We start from the raw sequence: 23,531 nt of genomic DNA on the forward strand, positions 1-23,531 counted from the left end.
TGCTATTCACACGAGCTTTATCCACGAGGATATAGACCGCCGTCTGATTCATTGACAGTCACTTGAGTACGGCCTGATTTTAGCAAGGATGTAGAAGGAAATATTTGTGACAATTATTTTCTGCAGTGCGAAATTGACACATGTTGTACTAAGCTTAACACATACAGGAACAACTTAAATGACAGGGTTTTTTTTACCTCAGAAAGCTCTTAGTGACTTTTTTGTAACCTGGACCATTCATAAGTTGGAAAAGGTTTAAAGATATGACGGATGAAGAAGATTTTGAACCAGAAAGTATCATTGTTTGTCAGACTGATCGTGGTACACGTACATTCATATTGTCAGCACCAAAACATTGTCATGATCTTAACCAGAGAGAAATACCGGATGCAGACATACATCTACAGAGATCTAGAAATATGGAGGACATTAAAAATGTGATAGCATTTAACAATGCAAGGTGTGCAAAGCAAAAAGAAGATTCAACGATGGAGGAGTTCAAGAAAGATGGCGATCCCTGTGTTATGGATTGGATGAAAAAAATTCAGGAGAATGATTTCAAGGGAAAGTCAAAACGGAGTATCACTATTAAGGATGAAAAGTCAGATTTGAAAGAAGAGTATAGTTTGGTGGAGAAATCTGATGGGGCTGAAAAAGAAACATCGGAGGAAAAAGTTTTTCCTGTGGAAAAGAATGAAAAAGATATTTCTAAGCTGAAAGACATGTTCAAAAATAACAAAAGTCTGGACAAGAAATTGAACAAGAAATGGAATGATCAACAGATGTATGGCCGGGGACAAAAGTCAAATGATGTTGTAAAACAGAGTCAAGATAACAGGTATTTGATTGTTTAATGGAAGAAGACATTGCTTAATTTGATTTATCTGATAAAACCAAATGATTGTAAAGATACATTTTAGCTCCAGTATAATGCACATCACAATAGATCTTTGACTGTGTATTACTTCACACTGGTTGTTAGTAATATTTATTGCTGACATTGTTAATAATATTTATGGCTGACTTTAAAACAAATTTGAAAAATTAACTTCAATTAAATAATTTACATTTGATGTCAGTAATATTTATTGCTGACTTTAAAAGAAACACATGATTAACCACAATATACTAATGTATCAGAATAATGCATTGTGGGGTGTATTTAGGATATTTACTCATCAACAACAAAGATGTTTTCAAAAAAATGGAAATAATATAATACAAGCCTTTCCAGCCGACTTTAGGGTGATGAAAACTAATAGGCGATATGTTTTGCATGTATTTTATGCGAATATGATGTGTTGTATCATGAAATAACAAAGCAATATCAAAAACTGAATTCAAAGACAAATATCTGGATATGTTTGTAAGTCATATGATGAATTGTGACCATCAGGAGACCATTTCTTTAGCATCTTTAGCTATTTTTAGCAACTGATTATAAAATCTTGAAAATAAGACATGTCGTATTGTAATTTCTCTCAAGGTATCCCAGGCTTATTTTTGAAGATATATTTGGAGCCATTTTTTGACTGTATGGCTTATTCTGAAGGTGGCCTTATTTTTGAGACATTTTAAAAAAATATGAAGGAAAGGTTTACTAGGCTTCAACATTCGTAGTTATGGTTACTCAGATATATATGTCTAGCAACAGACTTTCTGTATTGATACAAATCAGCTTGTTAACAGTAAAAGTCATACATATTCACCTTATTCCTAATAGATATTGGCTGCAAGAAGCCAAAGACGTTTTTCCAAGGATAGTTTGTTTTTCAAGTTAGGCTTATTTCAAGATTTTAAAGTATTGTATCATGAAGTAGTAAAGACATATATAAAGTTTGAAGCAGAAGTCACTTTATGGCCAAATGCAATATGATTTGTGAAAAATCATTGCACTCTTGTAAAATCCTTTGTCGCAGGTGTTCTCCTTAATATGAGTCTTGATCTGTAGTGTTGGTTTATATGTACCGTGGTTGAGAAAATTTACTATGAACTGATCCGAAAATAGAAAACAGAATATACTGAATGATTTTAAATATTTATGAAGAAATTTTGAAAATTATCATTGATATTAGTAATCTCAAATATAAGACATTAGATAAAAGATGTTTTATGGTTATGAGATATACACAAGGTTTTTTGCTTTTGGAAAAGAGTTTTCTACTTGATCATGAAAAAAAATCTTCATTGAGATTTTAATGCCTTTCATTTGACCAGAATGAAATCGTTGAAAAGCTGCCATATGATTCCAGAGAATTGATCATGAGCAAGAGAATTTAAAACGTGTTGCCATATTTCTCTTTGAATCTCAATTGATTGACAGAAAAAAAATACAGGATTTGTAGGTGTGTCAAATTGACATTTACATTTTATTTATTTTTTTTTTTATATTTTTAGATATGCATCATCTGAAGGTGTCCATGGGGAAATGAGAGTAGAAGATGAAACACCTGTTAAAGAGCTTGTGTTTGTTGCTGTGGAAAATGAGCACACTTTTGAAAGTTTGCAGTCCAACGCCTCCATTTGTTTGATGACCAGGACGGATGAACTGGATGAGAATCAGAAGAAGAATGATCCAGACAAAGATGATGATGAAGCAGAGAAAACAGATCAAGTTAAACCAGAGGAGTGGAATGTTGCTGATGTGGAGTTTCCTCTTAATTTGGAAAGTCTAGAATATGAGAGTCTAAATGATAAACGACTACGTATTGACAGTCTGAATGAAGATAACCATGTACCTTCCATAAACATCAGCAGAAATTCTACTACAAGCCCAGGTTCTGATGATTTTCTTACCTTGTCTGAACTGTTGAACGGTGATGAAGACAAAGACACAGACTGTTCAATTGTCAATTTGGACAAAAATGGCAAAAAGGTTCTCAGTTCTTCAAGTTTAGATACCTCCTGGTCTTCAGCATTGATGGAAATGAATGGCAAAATAGAAGAAGATTTTGACCAGAGGATTAGCCTGGACAAAAACAGCTTGCAGTCTGGTGATTTGGAAAATGCAGATACCAGTTGTGATGATGATGTTGAAAAAGAGCAGCTTGTCAAACTATACCAGGAAGGAAAGGAGGTTTCTGGTGAAATTGATGACATAGAAAATGGTAGTGATTGTACAGAAGACAGGCTTAATGCTGACCTTGAGGTATTAACACAGAAGAAATCGACACTGTTGAGTATATGTAGACGAGAACTGAATGACATTAAAAACCTTTGTCTGATGATGACCAACAGCATTCTGCCTAAATGTACTGAAGGTAAGGTAAACAATTTTGCCATGCAGTAAATGCTAGACCTGTGATTATGTGTCCTAATTATCTCCCTTGATTTTGGGATTGCTTGATACTTAAGGATGCTTGCATCAATTTATAATAATAAAAAATTGATCAGGAATAAAACAAATTGAAATAAACATTTATTATCTGTAGAGAATCTTAGTTTGTATTTCAATCTTCTACTATTTAGATAATCTTGAGTTTCTATCTTCTTATATTTAATGATGTCAATAAGGTAGAATTTTGTAATTCTTAAAGTTTTATTAGAAAATATATTGGCTGTTGGATTGATAATGAAGAATTGTAATTTTTGTTCAATTTTATTAAACTTCCTTTACCCATTCAGTGAAGATAAAATTTATGATAACTTTATAATGTGGATAAAAAAGATGAAGCTTTAATCATTGATGCTGTTGACATATGGAAACATCAAATTTGTACTTCATTCCTACAGAAATGGACACAACTACTGAAGTTTCTTTACTGAAGGGAGACAACTCATTCAGCAGTCTGGAGGAAAAACAGTTTTTTGAAGTCAAAGAACTGGAGGAGCTGACTGGTGGTTCACAGAATGAAAAGGAACAACTGGACATTTTTGTGGCTGATTTGTCTGCTCGACAATGCAAAGTTTATCAAGGTTATTATACATACCAATTGCAACAAAAATGCATTTCTGTTTTCTCTAATTGATGGTTTAGTGGCTGCAATGGTTAAGTTGTTAAAATATCCACCCCTGGGTCGAGGGTTAGAGGCCTACATTATGTACTGGCTACAGGTTGGTATTTTTTCTCTAGGAACTCCACCACCCAAAATCTGGCACATCCTTAAAAGGCATTGGCTGTAAATAGGAAGTAATACAGTAGACTGAAATAAGCACATTTATTATTTTAAGAAATAGGAAATGGTTATGAAAACTAACTTGCTCACATTATCAATAATTCTGTATAGCAGGTGATCTATCAATGAATTTTACAACCACTGAACTTCAATGTTGAGCACTGTTAATTGCTTTCAATCTGGTAAGACTTTGAATTAAGATCTGGGTCCACTGAAATTGGAATAACATTGAACACTGCCATATTTCCAAACATTTTACTTTGCTATATGTTTCGACATAAATTTTTCATCAAGGATGTGTCAGAAATTTGAACATAATCTATAACCAAATAGAATGATCTACCATGAAATATATAATGACTACCATTCAACAAAAATGGTGGCTATTGCAGATTTGGTTATAGGCTAGGCCTACATATCTTCAGATGAAGATTAAAGCTGTGTGGTTCAGTTTGTGTTTATCAGAAAGCTGAGACTGGCCGACTTGGTTCTGTCCTTGTGCTAGATATTCTACCCGAATTGTTCTGGATTGCGTGCGATGGTCATCCCTTATGTTATTTCATTAGGTAGCTACCAGCTGCTACAAGGTGATCCCACCTGAAAATGACTCTGGCTGAACATGGAGTGATATATCAAGAAATCACACCTATTAACAATTGGAGTTAAGGAAAACTTACTGGTTCATGTTATAACGATTTGTTGCAATTTGTATTCCAATCTATAAACAACACAAACACATCTTGCAAACTGAACATTTTACGTTGATATTCTTTATAAAGGGCTTTCAATGCAGTTAAGAACAGAAAAGAAGCTCAAGAAGAAGTTAAAACAGCTAGAGGCTATGTTTCTAGAGGAGTGCAGCACTACTCTAGTTACACCAGGAAAACCTACCATTGAGGCTGTTTTTACAAGATTGGAAACCAAAGACAAGGTTACCAGTATGCCATGGAATGAGAACTTTCCTTTGAAAAAAGAAAAATGGATGTCAGGTCTGCTGAGAGCTAAACATTACTCTCAACTTCCATTTAGTGGAAGCCAGACCTTCCAAGGTTTAAAATGCAAGGGAGATACCTTGAAAAGGCAACCGACAGATTCTGAAAGCAGTTGTCAAGGGAATGGATTTGGAGAAAGTGGGGGTAATCAGGTAGGTTTCAAGGTTATTGGTCTGTAAAGACTGTATTTGTTAGAAAAGCTGTCAAAACTGGTAACACTCTGGAGGATCCTTATACATGTATAACTATTCCTGTGTGAATCCTGTAATCCAGAGCCTTTATAAAACAATCATTTTCATTCAGATCCTAATATAGTCAATCATTTGTGAATCCTGTAATCAAGAAGCTATATAAAACAATTCACCACCTATAGCCATTTTCTGTGCAGAATACAATTGTAACGAACGACGTCTCGCGACCCGCTAGTGGCCGCCCCGCGGACGTCACCTCTGTAGTTACAATAATAAAAGTGCCCAATGGGTTCGACTGCCGCTTTCGCTTGCAGTTTTCACTAACAAATTTCGACCAAGTACTGGCAATAATGACGAGAAGAATTAAACAGATTCAACAATTTATTATATATTTTACAAGAGTAAAGTTTAGCATGAAAGACATTTAACCGGCTCAGTGAGTATTTTAAATTAACCATAACACATGTACAGAAGCCACCTGAAATGAACAAACTTTTACCTAAACTAACTACCAGACAGGAACCAATGTCGTGGTTGTCGAAATTCTCTAGCTAAATTAACTCTCGGCCCACGGAATCTGACACCGTTCCTCGGAGCGAGTCTCAAACCTCGCCGAACGGACAAATCTCCGCCACGTGACCGACTCCAAATTTACAAAGTCCAACTCAACACTACCGCCTTCTCCTACGTTCGTCTTGGCGAGGGGGGCACACACAATTAGCATCACCGAACGAGAGAAAACTACTCCCCGAGAATACCAATTCTCGAATTATCCACTATTTAACAAAATTTCAACAGCTAGCGAACGTTCCCCTCAATCACGACACGAGGTTCCAGCCAAAACTTAAGTCTGCATAAATCGAAAAATATACCAAATTACACGGTCGGAAATCAAACCTATCGGGTTGTAGGTGGCAACTGGTTACCCTGCCTGAATTTCAATACCGACCTATCGTATTGGCCTCCAAAGGAAGAGGCTGTGACGTCACTTTTTCTCCTAGAGTTCCTCGCTTCCTCGGACAGGGTTGTAGTAAATTCCGGAAAACGACACGAAGCGACCCACGGGGCGCTACACAATTATGTGGAGGAAAGGAAATAACTCTAGTACGCATGTTCTCGCAAGTAGATATACTCGGTTACTATTAATAGCATTATTTTAAGCTAAAATGTGGATTCCATACACGTTTTTGTGCAATGACTGTAGTCTAATATAGTAAAGGATAATTTCAACAGGCAGGTATAACAGACAGGCTAAGTGGGACAGGTGTTTTCATTGTTCAAGTAATAGGTGTAATGATTGATTGGTAGCAAATTAAATGTGAAAATTATAGTGTGTTTATTTTTGAAATAGATAATGAAGTTTTTTTTTTAAATTGTTCATTGATTTCTAGTGAAATTGTCACCTGGATCCCAAAACATTTCACTAATTTTTTCTTTTTTGCTTCGTATTCAGAAATCCTCAAACGACAGGAATGGGAACAAAGAAGGGGACAACAAAGAAAATGCAAGAAATTTTGATGATGAAAAAGACATGAATAAACAGGTAAAATTTGGTGTTCAATAATTTTAGATCACACTTTAAAATTACTATGTGATGAAGTTAAACATATTGTGCTGTGTCTTAAATTTGTCAATATTACTAGAAATTTCTGGTACAAGTCAACAGACATTTTATTAAAAACAATTCCATTCTTATTCGACAATAAGCCTTAACCTGGTAAGAAGGCCACTCATATCTGTAACTGTCAGTTAAACATTTCAAGAAATATTACATAATTTTATATATATATATATATATATGTATATACATAAACAGCCCTTCTACTATACTTTGAGTAAGTGATATGTGTTTGCTATCATGGATTATAAAGTAAAAATTGTAAAAATGTTATACAAGCACACACAATGTTACATTGTAGACATGTTCAAGTGTTAAAAAGAAATGGACAAAGTGATTCTTCTCAATTACAGGAACATTCAGCTGAAGGCAACAAGAATGAAACGCCTACTGCAGAGAATCCCACGAATAATCCAGCTCCAGCGGCCAACTTCAAATACCGTAAGAAGGAGGAGGAAGAAAGACAAATGGACACTTATTTAAAATTAGTGGAATTAAAAGAGGTACGTTGATAGTGTATTCAATAGTTAGTTTGTTTAAAAAAATTGATATGATTAAGAAAATTTTTTTTTTAAAACTCAGAGTGTCAGAGACAAATATATATCTGCACCATGTGTCTATGAGGAGAATATTTTTGTACTTTCAACCTGATTATTGATCATAGTTTATATATTTTCAATTGTAAAATTTCAAAATGTTGTTATTAATAGCAATGCTGTAGTGTTTACAATAATTATGATAGAGATATAATGAGGGTTACCTATTTAGTATTTACGGTACTAGTCTTACATATGGCTCTCATGATTAAATAACAGGAAAGAATCACCTATTACATCATAGAACCATAAGACTTATAAATGTTAAAAATTATATTCAACCTTCAAAATTGTCAGTATTAAAAATGAAAATTATAAAAATGTTTCCTAAGAAATAGCCACAAATGTATGCAGATGTGCCTTTTTTAGCCCAGGAACGGTGAACTTGTGCCATAGCATGGCATCTGGCATCCAGCATCCGTCGTTTAACACCTTTTCGCTCAAAATTGATACTGGTCATTCATGACGGAACAGATTTTAGGGAAGGGGGAGCATGTTGGTGTAAATATAGGTCACATTCCCAAAGAGCATAAGGGACGGGTCCAGAACAGGACATTTTTGAAGTTCTTTAAAATTCTGCTCCTCTTGTAGAAACGATTTGCTATTGCCCCAATAGTCTGAAGTGTTCTTGGATGAAGGGGAATCAATCTTGTTTAAAAGTTAGGTTTTCGCGCCTAGGGCAGACCCAACAGGGAAATTAAGGGTAAGTTATTTAAAATCCTACTCCTTCTGTAGGAATGATTTGATTTTGCCCACATTTATTCTGAAAGTTGTTGCATAAATGGGAATCAATCTTTTATAAAAATTAGGTCTCGAATACCAAGGGCGGGATGGACGGGTCTAAATTTTGGAAATACAGCAAATTCTTTAAAATCCTACTCCTCTTGTAGGAATAAATTGGTACTGCCCAAATTTAGTCTGAAGTATTCTTGGATGAAGGCAAACAAAAGTTTTATAAACATTGGGTCTCAGGGCCCAAAAAGGGAAATTTTGCAAGTTCTTTAAAAATCTTACTCCGCTTTAAGAAATGTATGGATATTGCCCATATTTAATATGAAACAATTTTTGGCAAATCAATATGTATATATGGTAGGTTGATGCCCCCTTGGGTGGGAGGGGCAGAACCCTATAATAAATTCTTTAAGATCCTACTCCTCCTGTAGGAATGATTGGATTTTGCCCAAATTATGTCTGAAACATACTTGGATGGAGGGAAATCAATCTTGTTTTAAAGTTTGATTCAGTCCCCTGGGGTGGGAGGATCGAAGTCCAATAGGGAAAGATGAACAAAATATTTAAGATTCTACTCCAGTAGGAATGATACCGTTTTAATCAAATTTCGTCTGAAGCATTCTTGGATGAAGGGAAGTCAGTTATGTAAAAACGATAGATCACCAGCTTCCTAGGATGGAAGAGGTAGGAGGGACCAAATTTGGTCTGAAGCATTCCTGGGTGCAGAGGAATCAGTTCCGTATAAAGAATGGATCCCAGCCTACTGGGGCAGGAGGGATGGGGCCCAATTGGGGAAATCCTTCTTCCGTTCAAGGATATTGTCCAAGTTTGATCTGAGGCTGTTTTTATAAAAAGTAATCTGACTTCTGTTTGACCACAAGGCCAGGACCTAATAAGGAATTACTTCAGAAATTATTTGTCATATTTGAAATTCTTTGTTAAATGACTGAAAAGCTTAATTAGCTAGATGAGTGATACAGGCCCTTTGTCATCATTCATTTCCTTAAAATGCATAAGGTTGAGCATGGATCTATTCGGAAAATGAATAATAGATAGTATTTATACAAGACAAGTTTTATGTGTCTAATTTGAAAAACAGTCTGACAAACAAAATGTTTAAGATTGTATTTCATTTTCTTTCTAGGACATACCTCCTGATATTATGAAAGAAATTGACAAATGTTTGGTGGCCTGCTTGAATTCAAGAAAAATTGGTGGAAGTGATGTTGTTTCAGATTGCAGCATTTGCGCTTTACTGTATTCCCTCATCAGTCATTTTGGCAATTGCCCGAGTGATTACAACAACTGTGATAGGTGCCAGCGCGCATTTTGCTTGGTTTCCAAACATCTGCAGTTATGTATGGAGTCTAGAATCAGTGAAATGGAAGAAGTTTGCACATTAAAGATCTGTCAAAAAATCCAGAACAAATTCAAGAAGCAACCAGAGAAGATATCTCAACGTGGAAAAGAACTTTGGCCAAAATTGAAGAAATATCTAGCACGTTTTTCTCGAGGACCAGAAGATATTTCGATGGATGAGGGAGATGATTTTTTCAGCCTGTCGAGTATTCCATTAGGCAGCATTGGGGGATTACCATCACGTGTGTCCAGAAACAGCATTGTCTTCCAGCAAAACTTAGAAAGCATTTCGGAAAACACAACGGCTAGACATCTTACTGGATCTCGATCTGAGCCATTTGCTAGAAAATCTGAAACTGGTGAAATACTTCATTCTAGAACTTTTCGACCTCGCCCATCAAGGCTGTCCGTTACTGATGAAAGTAAATCGCCTTATCCAGGTCAATCAAGGTCAGCTCCCTTGGCAAGAAAAACAGAAGGGAAGATAATGTACTCACTGGACCCTGATACACTTCCAAAATCAGAACGTAGAGTGTCCTTTTCCAATAACCAGGTAGAGGTTCACACTGTCAGATATCCACTATCACCAGAAGAACCACTTCAAAGCATTGCGGAGACTGCGCAATGTGCTTCTTTAAATACTGAGAAGGTCTATGGTGGGGATAGGACAAGTAGTCTCCCTTCAAATTTTTTTCCACCAAACAAGCTAGATGATGAACAGTTGATATCAGTCCAAATGAGACCATCAGGATACCCAGGGATTGGAGAGGTAGTTTATGCCTTCAAGGAACAGCTTCGTTATGTTGCCCGGCACTGGAAAAAGATCAAAGAAAATTTCGAGAAAGACAAAACATTGGAGAAGAAACACTTACGAGAGGAAGGTGTTATACTTACAGAAAACAAGGTATTGTTCTCAGGACATTATTCTATCTTATAAAGAAAATTGATTACTCTATATATTTTAAGCCACTTTCAGGCACTTCATAAGTTATGGAGTTCTTAACTTAATGACCTAAATATTATAACATTTATAACACAAAGATTGTCTTATAAAATAGAGCAAGTGTTTTAAGCAAGGTTAAAAATGAAGGGAAATTCTAAGTGAATGTCAGAGAAGAGACACCAAAGTGCTATTAAAGACAACTGAGTAAATTTTTTATCATAATTATTATTTGTCAGAAATATTTTTACAGTTTTTCTTGCTTAAGATCTTTCTTAACATTTTAAAAGTACACAATGTTCATATGCAAAATTACATACATTGTAGATCACTATTAATTATTTTCATCTTCATTTTTCTTTTTGTAGGATAAGTTTTCCATTTTTCGGACACGTTACCAGAAGAATTTCCAGTGGATCCGTTTGACTCACTTAGGGACTGGAATGTCAGGCAAATGTCACTTGGCACAGGACTACTACACAGACTTCAAGTTCTGTATCAAGAAAGTGGGTCTATACTTAATATATTTTCCAAAATTTTGGTTAAATAATTTTAACTCCACTTTTTTACTATTGTACAAAACGATAACTTCTTGTTGTTTTGTTCCATCATTCCCGCAAAAAAATATTGGTCTGCATTTTTCATTCCAAAATTAAAAAAAAAGGTTTTTATGATGTTGGTCTGTTATTTTTTCTTCAGTTATGGTTATTATTGCATAAAATAGTTTTTTTTTTTCATTTTTGCCTGCAAAATTTTACAATTTAATGAACTCTTATATCAACTTTTCCTGTGATGATTTAACTTGTATTTTCAACCAATCACCATGATACATAAGATGGTGGACTATTTAAATTGCCCTACGTCCCTGGTTTGTTGTCTCTCCGTAAACAATTTTTGTTATTGCTATTTCTTGAGAAGTCCTTGATTGTTCCCCTTGGTCACTAGTTGTACTGGTTTGAGTTTAGGACTAATCAGAAAAACAGATATCCAACTAGTGGCCTTCTTGGATTTTTTCATTAAAGTTTGTTATTGCTGTTTCTTGAGAAGTGCTCGATCGATCTTTCTGGAATCTCATGTAGATCCTCCTTGGTCAGAAAAATAAAATAGCGGACAGGCAGCCATTTTGGACTTGGCAGTTAAAGATTAATATCACTATTTCTTTAAAGGATTAATATTCTGATTTGTTATCATTAAGAGCAAAAACAGAAAACAGAAGAGAAAGAACAAAGAAAGTTCAAACAATGGTGGGATTCCTCTTGAATCTCTTGTTACTTGCTGCATTGAAAGTGAAACTTTACCATGGACATAGAAATGTCTATGTCTGTGGCATTTTAAGCTTAAATAAGTCAGTTTTTCATCAGTATGTTTCAGACTTTTTCTAATTTGGCATATAAAAACAGTTTTATGAGTAATTAGTGTTAGATTATATAGTAGTAAAATGCAACATAAAGCAGCTGATTCAAGATGGTGTTGTCTTGTTTGTTGGCACAATGTCAAACTACCCAACATTAAACAACATGCTAATATGTCTCAGACTTTGAGATTAAGTTTTTTGTGTATGCCCATGGGCTCTTTATAGAACTCAGTATTTTTTCAAACCTTTCATGTTTTGTTTTGTTTCCAGATACACATTCTCAAGTTTGATGAACGCGAGCTGGATATCTGGAGTGATCTCTCTCACCCAAATATTGTCCAACTTTATGGGGCTTTACGTCATGGACACAACATCTATATTGTGGAGGAGTTTATAGATGGTAAGAGTTTATCACAAAAGCTGGTGTACGTAATTGACTTTCAAAAATCTATCTGTATTTGGATAATGAAACATTATATATTAACATTGTGAAATTCTTGCAAACTCCATTTTTTAAAAAGTTAAGTGATTTCTTCAATTTCATTAGTATTTTACAGTTTTTGTTTTGTGTAATGTTGAATTGAATTTTTATCTCACCATCATCAGATGGTGGGGTATTCAAATCGCCCTGCCTGTGGTCCGTCCACCTAGGCGTCCATCTGTCGTCCGTCCATCCATCTGTCAGTAAACAATTATTGTTACTGCTATTTCTGGAAAAGTACTGGATGGATCTTTCTCAAATTTCATATGCAGGTTCCCCTTGGTCCCTAGTTGTGCATTGTACCTTTTTGGGACTGATTCGAATTCAAGATGGCCGACAGGTGGCCATCTTGGATTTTGGAAGTAAAAGTTTGTTACCGCTATTTCTTGGAAAGTACTGGATGGATCTTTCTCAAATTTCATATGCAGGTTCCCCTTGGTCCTTAGTTGTGCATTGTACCTTTTTTGGATTGATTCGAATTCAAGATGGTCGACAGGTGGCCATCTTGGATTTTGGATGTAAAAGTTTGTTACTGCTATTTCTTGGAAAGTACTGGATGGATCTTTCTCAAATTTCATATGCAGGTTCCCTTTGGTTCCAAGTTGTGCATTGTACCTTTTTGGACTGATCTGAAATCAAGATGGCTGACAGGCAGCCATCTTGGATTTTGAGAGTAAAATCTTGTTACTGCTATATCTGAGGAAGTACTGGATGGATCCTTCTGATATTTCATAGATATTAGTCCCTAGTTGTGCATTGTACCTTTTTTGGACTGATTTGAAATCAAGGTGGCCCACAGGCCGCCATCTTGGATGTCGACAGTAATACAGCACAAGCATATTGTCCATTATCCACCTGTAACTGACTGCTATCTAATAACACTTTGGGATCTTTTTCAAATGATATTTGCTAATAAGTGCTTAATAAAAATATCTTGTGCCATCATTGAGTACATTCAATGAAGACCAGTTCATGAACATTTACAACACCTGTAACAAACAAAACAAAATAAACAAATCTTCAAGAACTGAAAATAGATCCTCAAATGGTGGGTGCCAAGATCCCTCTGGGATCTCTTGTTTCCTCTCTAAAAATTTATTTTTGTCTGTTTTTCTTATAATAACACCATTATAACATCTAAGTAAATATGAATCAGTACCTACTTTTGTAATTTGATTCACACCTGTTTGACATCATCTATATTAAACCATTAAGCATTTTATATATTAGTAATATACACTGTAGCTCGAGAGGCTGTATCAGGACGAGGCACTGCCTTTATTATGCATGGGTCAAAAAATTAATTCCTACATTAAAAATGATTGTGAACTATGAAATGTCTCAGATGATAAAGTATTGAGTTTTGAGGGGTCAAGATTGTGAACTATGAAATGTCTCAGATGATAAAGTATTGAGTTTTGAGGGGTCAATTTTTTTGCTTTTGAAGATGAAATTAAATTGGAAAAAAGATCACTTGAAAAGCAATATTAAATTAATCAAGAAAAGAATTGTCAGTTTTAGCACTTGTAATAAAAACACATCCCCGTTGCATCAAGCATTTCCTAAAACAGAGCAAATTCAAACAATCAGAGAAATATTTCTTTCTTAGCCGTAGCTGTATTCTATGTACAGGCATTTAAATTTTTTTAATTTTAATTTTAAATTTGATTAATTTTGCACAGTCTGCAGGGGGTCTTCACACCGCTAGTTTAATTCTGATCTTGTTTGTGTACAGGAGGGTGTCTGACGGAAACTATCAACCTACAAAAGGAAACTGGACATCGTCTGAGTCACTGGACTGCAATGAATTACCTGGAGCAGATTCTCACTGTCTTGGTCTACCTTGAGAAACGGTCTATCATACATGAGGATATCAAAGGTACCATTATGATAAAACAAATCTAAAAATTTAAGGCTCGTTGAAATGAAGAATTTAATTTCGTAAATCAATTATAAAAAGGAAGCAAATTTTTTATCACATAATCAATTGTCTTGACAATTGTTGCACAAAATGTACATTTCCTTGTCAAACTTGAAGTGTTCTTGACTCAATGTCAGCTTGAGTATATTCCCCTGAATTTAATCTTGTGATAATTATGTATATATAAACAGGATGTTAGATAATGAAGAGTTTTCTTTTCATATATTTTATGAAACAACTTTTTAAGATGATTTTCTTTAAGTCTCATTTGAAATGAAAAAAAAAAAAAAAATTTAAGATGCTTTTTATCTCTTAGTTGAAAAATTACTCTTGATAGGTTTTTAAATGAAAATGTAGACTCAGGACAAAATCTGAAGAAGACATCCCTTTTTTTGGTGCCATTTTCATTTCAAGACATAACGTCATTCTCCATATGATGACATCACAATCAATTTCTAACTGGCACAGCCAATCAAAAACATTCCACATTATGTAATGCTAGTGATGAAAAATATGATATGAGTGCATCAACTGGATAATAGGCATATTATGTGATATACATAGATGTATTCGATTTTCAATTTCAGCTGATAATATCCTTTTACGAAAGGGTACCACTAAAATTGTGGTCACGGATTTTGGAGTAGCACGCCGCTTGGAACATGCTTTAAGAGAGGTCAGTCCTGTTGGAACTCCAACTAGCTTTAGTCCAGAGAAGGCCAAGGGCCAAGGTCATGGAGCGAGGTCAGATGTGTGGGCAGCCATTTGTGTCCTTATCCACATGCTGAGTGGTTGGCCCCCATGGGTCAGGCGATATGGAGGTGTTAGCACACTCAATTTCATTGTAAGTCATGTTGTGAAGTTGATCACCTCTTCTTGTATCGTTGTACATATTTCCTATTTTTCAGTATGAAAATCAAAAGTTAACAATTATACTAAATAAGGCTTTATTGATTTCATTTTCCTAGGACATATAAAACTCCAGAAAAGTTGTCAAAGACAGAAAAATGCTTTCACAGCTACAAAACTTTTGGGGAAAAAAGAGGGAATGAATGAAAAAATGCCTTTTTTATCTGTCTGTAAGCCTTGAGGGCCTAAACAAGACAACAGTATGTTTGCTGGCATTTCTTCCAAATCTTGTAGGCGGGCTTATTACCAGGCAGGGAATTGTTGCTGGACAAAGATGATTTGTTGGCTGATATATGGTAGTAACTGTAATTACTAGCAGTGTTCAGACTTCTTATCGATACAATAAATCACAATATATGACAGTGGCTTTGTGGAAAGACAAAGTCACAGTGTGACTCCATTGTTTGTCCTTAATGGTGCTGAGGATGACTATTTTTAGTTTGTTTTGAACAATATTAATTTAACAAGAGATCCCACGGGGATCATGGCACCTACCATTGTTTGATATTTATTTTTTCTTTGAAAGGCAGATCTTTTTCCTTCTTTCCTATTCTTGTCTTTATTTCTGCTCTTTATCGCATCAGATTTTCAATAATCCTGCAGTCGTCTCTGATAATGGGGTTTAAAATAACATACGCATTGGTTCTTGACAATAAATTTCAATACTTTGGAAATAAATTTCATTGTTCGGTTGACAGATTGCAGATAGAGAACCTCCTATCAAAGATCTGCCTGGGAATGTTAGTCGAGATGTTTACAAGCTGGTTGAGGATGCTCTTAAGAAGGATCCGAAGGCACGTCCCTCTGCCAGTCAACTATTGAAACATGAGGCCTTTGATATTCTGACAGGTAATCCAGTGGTGACAATATATAGATATATATATAGGTGTTATGAAATAAAAATGTATGAATTCATTGATCAGGATATTCATTTGTGATTTTACAAAATTTCAGACCTAATTCTCTATCATCAGTTTTGGTAGCCATCACTCAGTAATGGATTTCAGTATTTGTGAGGACAACCTACATCAAAATTTAGGAAATAGAATACACAGAATAAACAGTTTCCTTATCCTAGAGTTATTGCGATAGTGTGGAATTCTGTAATATTTACTTTGTGTTACAGGGGGATCAGCTCCAGAAACATTTGTGTCCGTGCTTGAACCTCGACTAAACACAGATATCAAAATCTCCAATGACGTAGATCAGGCTGTGATTGATGAGGTCAAGGTCCAATATCAACCACAGAATATGTTGTCCGCATTTCAGAATGCCACTGCAGACTCAAAGAATGATTCTTCAGGAACAGAGAGCACTTCAACTTTGACTCCAGGCTCAACTGTATCACACTGTACAGGGGCTTCCAAAGCATATTCATCTTGGACTGGTAATGATTGTACAAAGACTACTCAAGGAGCAAGACCCAAAACCACCAGATTAGACTTATTGCCACACGGATCCATTGGCAGTGCCAAACCCAAACCTAAGTTAGATTTACCTTCAGGTGGATTCAGTGGCCTTGGAGGTGGTGAAATACAGACATCTATGGGAATGGTCACTCCATGCCATCCTCCAACTGTCCCTCAGACTACACGTAACTTGCCTCCAAGTTACCACAGTGATATAAGTGAATTTGGCGTGATGGGACCGCCTGATCCAGCAAAGTATATACAAATAGATCAAGAAACGATTTTTCGAAAGTATATCAATGATGATGGAGGAACAGGAGAAAATTTGTTTCAGAAATACAAGACCATTCTTGAGTTGTATGAACCAGATCCAGAGAGCAATTCCGATTCGGGTGAAGATATCAATGACACACTCCAGAAGTTAGACAGAGGTTTTACCAATATACCAGATTTTCAGAAGCTGCTTGGAACTGCAGTGGATAATGATTATCAGCAAGAACGAGCATCTATGCCTGACATTGTACACCAGATGGTAGTTGATGCCCTGAAATATAATATGAAAGATGCTTCAGGGGAGATAATTAACAGGAATGCTAATGGAGCACTACCAATCAGCTATGATAGATCTGCAGAAGAAGGACAGGAGGAACAAGAGGAGGAGGTTACTCACTCTAAAGAAATGCCTAACTTTGGGTCTTTGCTCAGTGAAAGACAGGACACCAACTCTAACAATGAAAATTTACCATTCTTACCAACTGTTTTGAATTCTCTAGATGACCAGCCGACACTGACTGACCACAAGTCTTCTGCGAGTGAGAATTCCATACAGGAAGGTAGTGAATCCGGTGAGGATCTAAGAACACAGAATGTCTCAAGTTCCACAGAAGATGTCCAAAGTTCTGGAAAAGAGGAAAGTTTAAATAGAATTCAATCAGATCCATCCAACAGTTTGCAAGAATTGGATCCAAATGATTCATCATATCAGAATCCTATGCCAGATGCTAGGTGTATCATACCAGATTTTGACAACCTTATGAGTTCATCGCCTTTTATAGAAGAAGAGAATATTCCCATTGAGGACTTGTTTGGCTCTGGAGATGAAGAGACTGTTAAAGTTCCCACAATCATCAAATTTATCAATGATGTGACTTCAACAGGGCCAGTTAAAAAATATACTGAGCAGTTGTTGGTCATCACTGACAAATCTACTGGTGCTATCACCAAGACAAAAACAACACCACTGCAGCCAGTTACTGTGGAAAAAGGAAGAGTTCCAGTGGAATCGAATGAGCTAAGTCTGTCCCCTACCAAGTCTCCGTCACCAGTCTCACCAAGGATTTCAACACCCCTTGGCTCTCCCCCATTCATTAAGCATAACAAGAAACAGCTGCATCTGAATCTGAGCCCCAGCAAGAGGAAGACTGACCGTCAGACTTCAGAACCCCAACAGCACTCAAGCCAGTACAAGTCTCCGAACCCAAGGGAAGTCAAGCCTTATTTCACTCCCCAACAACAGATAACATCACCACCTTCCTGGAGAACTGGTAACACACCTCCAAAAAGTGGAGGAACTTCTTCTGCTGGAAAATCAGACTCAAAGTTGGAACAACAAAACAAGGAAAATGAGAACAAGATTGGTAAGTTCTGATGGGAAAAAGTTGAAAAGTATGGCTACCGGGCTGTTTTTGATGCTGTGTCATTGTACAGTTTGAATACATGGATTTTAGCTCAATATTGATGTGTAACAAATAATCACATTTGTGAATTAGCAGTAGTTTTATTTTGAAAGGTTCTTTGGAGTTTTTTACCAAAAAGGCTTAAATTGATGAAGTGATGACGTAGATAATTGATTTCTGTAAAACCATGATGGATAATGATCAATTATGTAATTTCTAAGTATTAAAACATTGTTTATGTAATACATTGTACATACAATGTAGTTGCGAAATTTATTCTTAGACTACATTTGTTTAACTTACAGCGGAATATTTTGAAGAGATATCACGCCACAGTGAGAATTCAAAGTCACAGATTGATGAACTGGTAAGAGAAGAATGATTTATTTTACCCACTTTGTTGAAAGGGGTGGGGCAGGGCATATATTTATCACTTTGTTTGTTTGTCTGCCTGTCTGTCCATCCATACGTCAGTGCAAAGATTTTGTACAAGATATCTTGGGAACCCTTGGACGGATTTAATTCAAATTTACACCATAGCATCACATCATCAGGTTTTACACCTGATCAGATTTTGGTAGCCATCAGTCAAGGTTAAAGGTCATAAGTCACCTTTGTTACATTATTACATGTGAAATATAATTTGAACACTGTCCAGAATGTTAACGTTGTTAAAGTGTTTGTTTTAGCAGTATCATGACTAATCAATCTGTTCACAACATACCATTTTTAGCTCGCCAGGCTTAAATGGCCAAGTGAGCTTCTGCCATAGTGCGGCGTCCGTCAGTCCATCCGGCGTCCGTCCATGATATTTTCTCCCAAATCATTTTAGCCCTTGTATGATTATACAGGAATTCACCTTATGTTCATTTCACCCTCTCAGAATTACATTAAAGGGTTATGTTCATGTAGCAAATTTTGTTCCATCTGAACTTCACCCTCCCTTTTCATGGACTAAACAGAACGAAAATTAAACAAGAGTGAACATTTCTTGGTATACAGTAAAAGATATTGGAGTTAGGTATGCAATTGCTTATCTTGTAAAGGAAATGACCTACTTGGAATATTTACAGATGTGTCAATATCTTAGCTAATTTTCTGCATTTCAGTTAATTAGTATGAGAACTTCTTAAACTCTGAAGGTTCTGTATGTTTAAAAATGAAATTTGAATTTAGGCCTATTTAAACATTCACAGGATGATATGTCTGACCCGGATAATGAGGACATCTCCATAGCTAACGATGACGAGGAGGAGTACATGGCCTCATTGAAGAAGATCCAGATGGAATATGTATCACCAGAAATCAAAAAGTCTGATAGCCAAGGAGCACTGGTTCGTGTGATTACCTCAGAAAAAGAACTCTTCCACATCAAACTTCAAGGAGAACATATTCTGAACTCCTGGGAAGTTATAATTGATAAAGAACTGTCAGATAAGGTCAGTTTTTTTCTTTCTTTCTTTCTTTCATTCTTTCTTTTTCTTTCTTTCTTTCTTTCTTTCTTTCTTTCTTTCTTTCTTTCTTTCTTTCTTTCAATTATTAGCAGTTGTCTCAACTGTACCCCATTAAATTTCAATTTTGAAAGCCTGTCACATAATTGCTAAATATCATATGCAATAAAAACATGTGTTTATTGAATTTCCAACATATCTTGATCTTTTATCATCAAAGACTTATCACCTCTCTACCAAAACTGGTGACAGAATTAGACATGCATTGTATTACCATCCATACTGTAAAATCAAATATTTTTGTGAGGCTCAAATTTCAGGGTTTTCCAAAAAAAAAACCTTATTTTTGTTGGCACGTGATTTCATGGATACACCTTACTCACACGATCCACTAGCACTAGAATCAAATTTATGTAAACTTTTGTTTGTTTTATCTTTTGATGGACATGCAACTTTGTGGATTTAGAGTATGAACAAATTAAACAAAATAATTATCCCACAAAAATTAATGCTTTTACGGTAAATTCCAAGGTTGATATCCATCCCATAGTATCATGCCATAAAGTTCTGTACCTTATCTGTTACTGCTTTGCAATATATATGTCTTATATACGATTTCTAGTTAAGACAGTTATTCCAAACTTCTTTAAAATTGCTTTCACAATATTGTGAATTTCTTGTGGACAATTTATTACCATAATGCTCTTGTAGTCCACAGCAGTGTATTAGTTATTGAAAAAAGGAAATCCATTAATATGATGGAAAAAAGGTTTTATAACCCATATATACTAACACAAATTTTTAAAAACACTATGGTTTTCCATATTCTAGTTCAAATTGATTTTAAAAAGCCATAATCTCATAATTTTGGACAGGCGACTATGTGAGGTCATGATCAGGCTATTTTTAATTTCTAAAGGTCACCCTCATGATGTGTTGAGGTTACTGGAGATCATTGATGTCACATACAATGACAAATGAAAAGTTTAGAATTTCTAGTATTGTATATCTTGATTATACTGTTGTAAATTGTTTTCATTGGCCAATCAAATGTGCTGTTACATCTCGGATCTGAATTGTTATCATTTTCTATCTTTGTTATTAGTAGTAACTGATTTAATTGACTTTCTTTTACAGCTGACTGCAGAGAATATCTCCAATTTCATCTTGGTGGACACGAACGGCGAACCCCTAGATTTAACAGAGAACCCCTGCCGTGGTGAACAGACCGTCTATGTGAGGGAGCCAGATAACAACAGTCCCTGGAGTTGTCGAGACACTGTCATTCATAAAGCATCTTTCTTCTGATTGTGGTGGACTTGAATATTTACTATTCGCCAAGACGGTTTTCCCCAGCTGTAAGGTTTTGTGTCACATGACCAAAACTGGAAGGGTTTCTTCCAGTTTCACTTTTTGTGTTTCCATCAGAAGAAATAAGAGTGACTGAGATAAAATGACAGTAAAATAAGTTTATTCTTGTTTGATCATGTCTGGTCATTTTACTACAAAAAGTTGCTGTCTTCAAATTGATTTAAGATCTGGAGATTTTCGTAGAACCAATTAACCCAATAGACCATTTGTCTGTGTATGTACCAGCCACCTGTCTGAATCTACCACCTTTTTATATCTACCACATGTCTATGTATACCACCTGTCTACTTCCACCATATATCTTAATCCACCATGTTTATATCAACCTCTTGTATGTATCAGCCACCATTCTAAATCTACCATATGTCTATATCTACTACCATATTTTCCGGGTAATAAGCTGCATTTGTATATAAGCCACAGAGCTGATTTTTAACATTTTTTCCAAATTGATCAACATATTAATTGCACTGGAATATAAGCTGCTCCCTTTCTTACAAAGTAGTGACTGTCACATTGACCAAAGTTTGTTGATATAACAGACAGCAGAGGGCAATTTATCAAGCTTGTTGGTGAAAGATTTACCGTAATAAAGCTTGCAAATGAATTATATACAGATAATCATTTATCTTATTGATGTGTTTAAAAAAACGCAAAATAGCAAATATGGAACTCATTTTCAAGCTTGGATGCCTTCACAGATTGTCTACACACAGATACAGGGCCTGATGTAATGTACATTTTACTAAACAATTTCTCCATTGGTCAGTGTCTGTACTGCTAAATGTTGATGAAGGCCGTTGCATGCTGACCAAATTCTTAATAGTCCCATATTATTTTTTATTGTAAGTTACACGATGCTATTAATATTGTAAAAAAGCATGATGGTCAATCTTCAAATTTTCCTGTATAAGACTGAAAATGATAGGTCTAGATGATCTGTTTCAGTCACAATCATGTGACGGGCAGGTACAGTACAGTCTTGTACTGGGGTTCTGGTACCCTTCCTTCCTTCCATTTTTTTTTTTTAATCCTGCCCATTTCTTTTGTCCACATATAAACCACACTGGTGTATAAGCCGAAAAGGCCGACTCCCGGGGAAAAAAAGTGTGGCTTATAATCCAGAAAATATGGTTTTATCAACCACCTGTCTATATCTACCACATGTCGATATCTACCTTCCGTCCCCTAAAAAAATTTCACAGTAGACTGATAGTTTCATCTTTATCTGTATTTGATTTTCTGTTTCATGTTTTACTGCTGTACAGAAAACATTTTCATTGATACAAATGAAATATGCACTTGATGTCAGTTTTTAGCTGCTGAATATCATTGCCATCTGTGATAGCTTTTGATGTGTCCATAGAAATTAACACTTTCTTTTAAATGGGGCCTTGTTCTTGATCTTATCAAGTTTTACAAAGTGTTGAAATAGCAATATATTGGTATAGTGGTCTGATAAGCACTTTATAATCTCTTAGTAATCAAATTTTGGTATTCTTACGTATTAACTATTTTGAAAGGTTGATTTTGGTATGCTCTGGTAATTATTGATATAGATAACAATGAATTTTAATTACATTGTTGAGAAAAAAGATAAACACAGTTTGTATAACACTTGTATCAGTTATCAGCTTTTGGCTGTCACGTTTTCCATGTTAGCTTAACCTCATCATATTCTTATCTAATTAGCTAATGGTTGCCACGATTTTCCATCCATGGCTTTAGATTGTAACAAGTTACCCTCATCAGCTTTAGGTTGTCACAATTTTCCCTCATTGACTTTAGATTGTAACAAGTTACCCTCATCAGCTTTAGGTTGTCATAGTTTTCCCTCATTGACTTTAGATTGTAAAAAGTTACCCTCATCAGCTTTAGGTTGTCACAATTTTCCCTCATTACTTTTAGATTGTAACAAGTTACCCTCATCAGCTTTAGATTGTAACAAGTTACCCTCATTGACGTTAGATTGTAACAAGTTACCCTCATTGACGTTAGATTGTAACAAGTTACCCTCATCAGCTTTAGATTGTAACAAGTTACCCTCATTGACTTTAGATTGTAACAAGTTACCCTCATCAGCTTTAGATTGTAACAAGTTACCCTCATCAGCTTTAGGTGGTCACAATTTTTCCTCATTGACTTTAGATTGTAACAAGTTACCCTCATCAGCTTTAGATTGTCACAATTTTCCTTCATTGACTTTAGATTGTAACAAGTTACCCTCATTGACGTTAGATTGTAACAAGTTACCCTCATCAGCTTTAGGTTGTCATAGTTTTCCCTCATTGACTTTAGATTGTAAAAAGTTACCCTCATCAGCTTTAGGTTGTCACAATTTTCCCTCATTGACTTTAGATTGTAACAAGTTACCCTCATTGACTTTAGATTGTAACAAGTTACCCTCCCTCATTGA

The 23,531-nt window shown here is 35.4% G+C and overlaps 1 protein-coding gene across 1 annotated transcript; it reads left to right on the forward strand.

Annotated features, from left to right (window-relative positions):
* The first annotated feature begins 263 nt into the window (after nt 1-263).
* Nucleotides 264-23,516, forward strand: LOC132545461 (uncharacterized). The gene is made up of 17 exons (XM_060209143.1): nt 264-838; nt 2,398-3,260; nt 3,733-3,915; nt 4,895-5,259; nt 6,752-6,841; nt 7,270-7,419; nt 9,389-10,507; nt 10,912-11,049; nt 12,168-12,297; nt 14,114-14,257; nt 14,887-15,143; nt 15,907-16,057; nt 16,335-18,254; nt 18,599-18,660; nt 19,490-19,732; nt 20,882-22,933; nt 23,024-23,516. The coding sequence occupies exons 1-16, from the start codon at nt 264-266 to the stop codon at nt 21,050-21,052; spliced, it is 6,561 nt and encodes a 2,186-aa protein (XP_060065126.1). The 3' UTR covers nt 21,053-22,933; nt 23,024-23,516.
* Nucleotides 23,517-23,531: the final 15 nt, after the last annotated feature.

This window comes from Ylistrum balloti, unplaced genomic scaffold (assembly GCF_031769215.1).
Source record: "Ylistrum balloti isolate Yb309-2 unplaced genomic scaffold, AGI_CSIRO_Ybal_v1 Utg369848, whole genome shotgun sequence".
NCBI classification, from domain to species: Eukaryota; Metazoa; Mollusca; class Bivalvia; order Pectinida; family Pectinidae; genus Ylistrum; species Ylistrum balloti.